At 41.6% G+C, this 2,467-nt stretch overlaps 1 protein-coding gene across 1 annotated transcript in view; it reads right to left on the bottom strand.

Moving 5' to 3' along the window:
- Nucleotides 1-1,712: 1,712 nt before the first annotated feature.
- The window catches only part of prl2 (prolactin 2), a 13,070-nt gene continuing 12,315 nt past the window's right edge, over nt 1,713-2,467 (bottom strand). The window contains exon 6 of the mRNA XM_042318594.1: nt 1,713-2,467. This exon is cut by the window's right edge and continues 178 nt beyond it. Coding sequence (XP_042174528.1) covers nt 2,445-2,467 — 23 coding nt within the window. The 3' untranslated portion in view covers nt 1,713-2,444.

Raw genomic sequence — 2,467 nt, 5'->3', positions numbered from 1 at the left:
CATGCCAACCCAGTAGCAGAGCGAGGATTGTCTAGTAACATCCTGGTTGGCATCTGCATTCGACACTGACTCAGTGGTGGTGTCAACATCAGTCTACACAATGTCACTAGGGATCAAGCTGCTATAGGACTCTCTTTTCACTATAATATGCTCAAGGCTAACTCTGTCTTATTTGCTTTAATTAGCTTTCTCACACTATCTGTATCTTTATTTCATTCTCTCTCTCACACTCACTCACTCACTGTCACTATAGCATGTAAGCTCAAGGCTAACTTTGCCTTATTTGCATTCTTTACCTCTCCCTATCTCTCACTTTCTCTTTCTCCCACTTTCTCTCTCTCTCTCTCTGTCTTTCTCCCACCCATCTCTGTGATTCATTTAGTGACATAAGCACTTTGTCATCTGTGAGACATTTCACATTATAACTCTTACATAAAGCCATAGGCAATATTCAACGTAATCATCTTAACAACCAATAGTAATGATGGATTTAAGTGATGATTGTTTTCTAGAATTGAGCTGCCTTCAGTAGAAATGTTAATTGTATAATTATGAGCTCATAAAGAGATTAATATTACTTAATTGGTGTGTAATATAATAATACATTAGTTATCAGATACACTATATATACAAAAGTATATGGGCACCCCTTCAAATGAGTGGATTCGGCTATTTCAGCCACACTGTTCCCGACAGGTGTATAAAGTCAAGCACACAGCCATGCAATCTCCATAGACAAACATTGGCAGTAGAATGGCCGTACTGGTGAGATCAGTGACTTTCAACGTGGCACCGTCACAGGATGCCACCTTTCCAACATGTCAGTCGGTCAAATTTCTGCCCTGCTAGAGCTGCCGCGGTCAACTGTAAGTGCTATTATTGTGAAGTGGAAACATCTCTGAGCACACAAGGCCACACAAGCTCACAGAAATGGGCCGCTGAGTTCTGAAGCGCGTAACGCGTAAAAGTAATCTGTCTTCGGTAGCAACACTCAGTATCGAGTTCAAAACTGCCTCTGGAAGCAACGTCAGCGCAAGAACTGTTCTTTGGGAGCTTCATGACATAGGTTTCCATCGCCGGGTTTGGCGGATGCCAGGAGAACGCTACCTGCCCAAATATATAATGCCTACTGTGAAGTTTGGTGGAGGAGGAATAATGGCCTGGGGCAGTTTTTCTTGATTCGGGGCTCCTTAGTTCTAGTAAAGGGAAATCTTAAAAGTGAGGTCCATACAGAGATGGTTTGTTGAGATCGGTGTGGAAGAACTTGACTGGCCTGCACAGAACCCTGACCTAAACTCCATCGAACACCCTTGGGATGAATTGGAATGCTGACTGCGAGCCAGACCTAATCGCCCAACATCGGCGTCCGACATCACTAATGCTCTTGTGGCTGAATGGAAGCAAGTCCCCGCAGCAATGTTCTAACAGCTAATGTACAGCTAATGGAAAACCTTCCCAGAAGAGTGGAGGCTGTTATAGCAGCCTCCACTTGGTACGTCAAACCCAGTAAACCTCATGCACACACACACACACACACACACACACACACACACACACACACACACACACACACACACACACACACACACACACACACACACACACACACACACACACACACACACACACACACACACACACACAGTTCTGAGTTCTGATTTTGTCACAATGTATTTATTTTAAAGAACATTTCATGTCTAGTTGGTCTTAGAAATAAAAAATAAACAACATTAGTTAATTTCCATGAAATTCTTTCTGAGTTACAGCCCATCTCCCTCTTGAAACTGTACATTTAAAACATGAAATGGATTCATTATATGAAACATGCATGTACTCTAAACCTAAAGGTGATATGGTCATGGCAGTATTTATGATATTCTACTCCAGTGGCTCTGTCCCCCAAACTCTGAGGGAAAATTCAAGTTTTCATCATCAAGATAAGTTACATACAGGTGTAGGATTTAATTTGAGCCAGTTTTCTACAGCAGGAAAATAATCCTGCAGCAAAGTAAATGTGAATTATTACGTGGATTATAATTCATGATATTTTTTGTATGGCTTGACACATTTGTCGTTAGGGAAAATCAAGTCTGAAATTTCAAAGTGAAAATGATGAACTTTAGAAGCCTTTTTGAAACCTCAAATACAGTACATGTTTAAAATGGACTGCATTGCAGGAAAGTTCTCCTGCAACAGGGTGATCAGATTAAGATCGTACATCTGTACTATATTTCTCTGTGACATGACATAAATACAGTACATAGAAGACATTAAGACGTTGTCGCTGGTGGAAGTTATCGTTGGACTTGTCAGGAGAAGGAAAGTGCCACAGTCCCAGTCTCTTCTCTCGGTCTTATCATCGTGTCTATTCATGATGTGTCCTTGATTTCCTTGATTGACACGGTAGCTTGTGAAAGTCACGCCTCTTGTCTTGTCTTCACATCTCAGCATCCGTTCTCAGGTACGA

The sequence above is a fragment of the Oncorhynchus tshawytscha genome, unplaced genomic scaffold (genome assembly GCF_018296145.1).
Source record: "Oncorhynchus tshawytscha isolate Ot180627B unplaced genomic scaffold, Otsh_v2.0 Un_contig_588_pilon_pilon, whole genome shotgun sequence".
Classification (NCBI taxonomy): Eukaryota; Metazoa; Chordata; class Actinopteri; order Salmoniformes; family Salmonidae; genus Oncorhynchus; species Oncorhynchus tshawytscha.
Note: the sequence above shows the minus strand (reverse complement) of the source record. Positions and strands in the feature narration are given on the sequence as shown.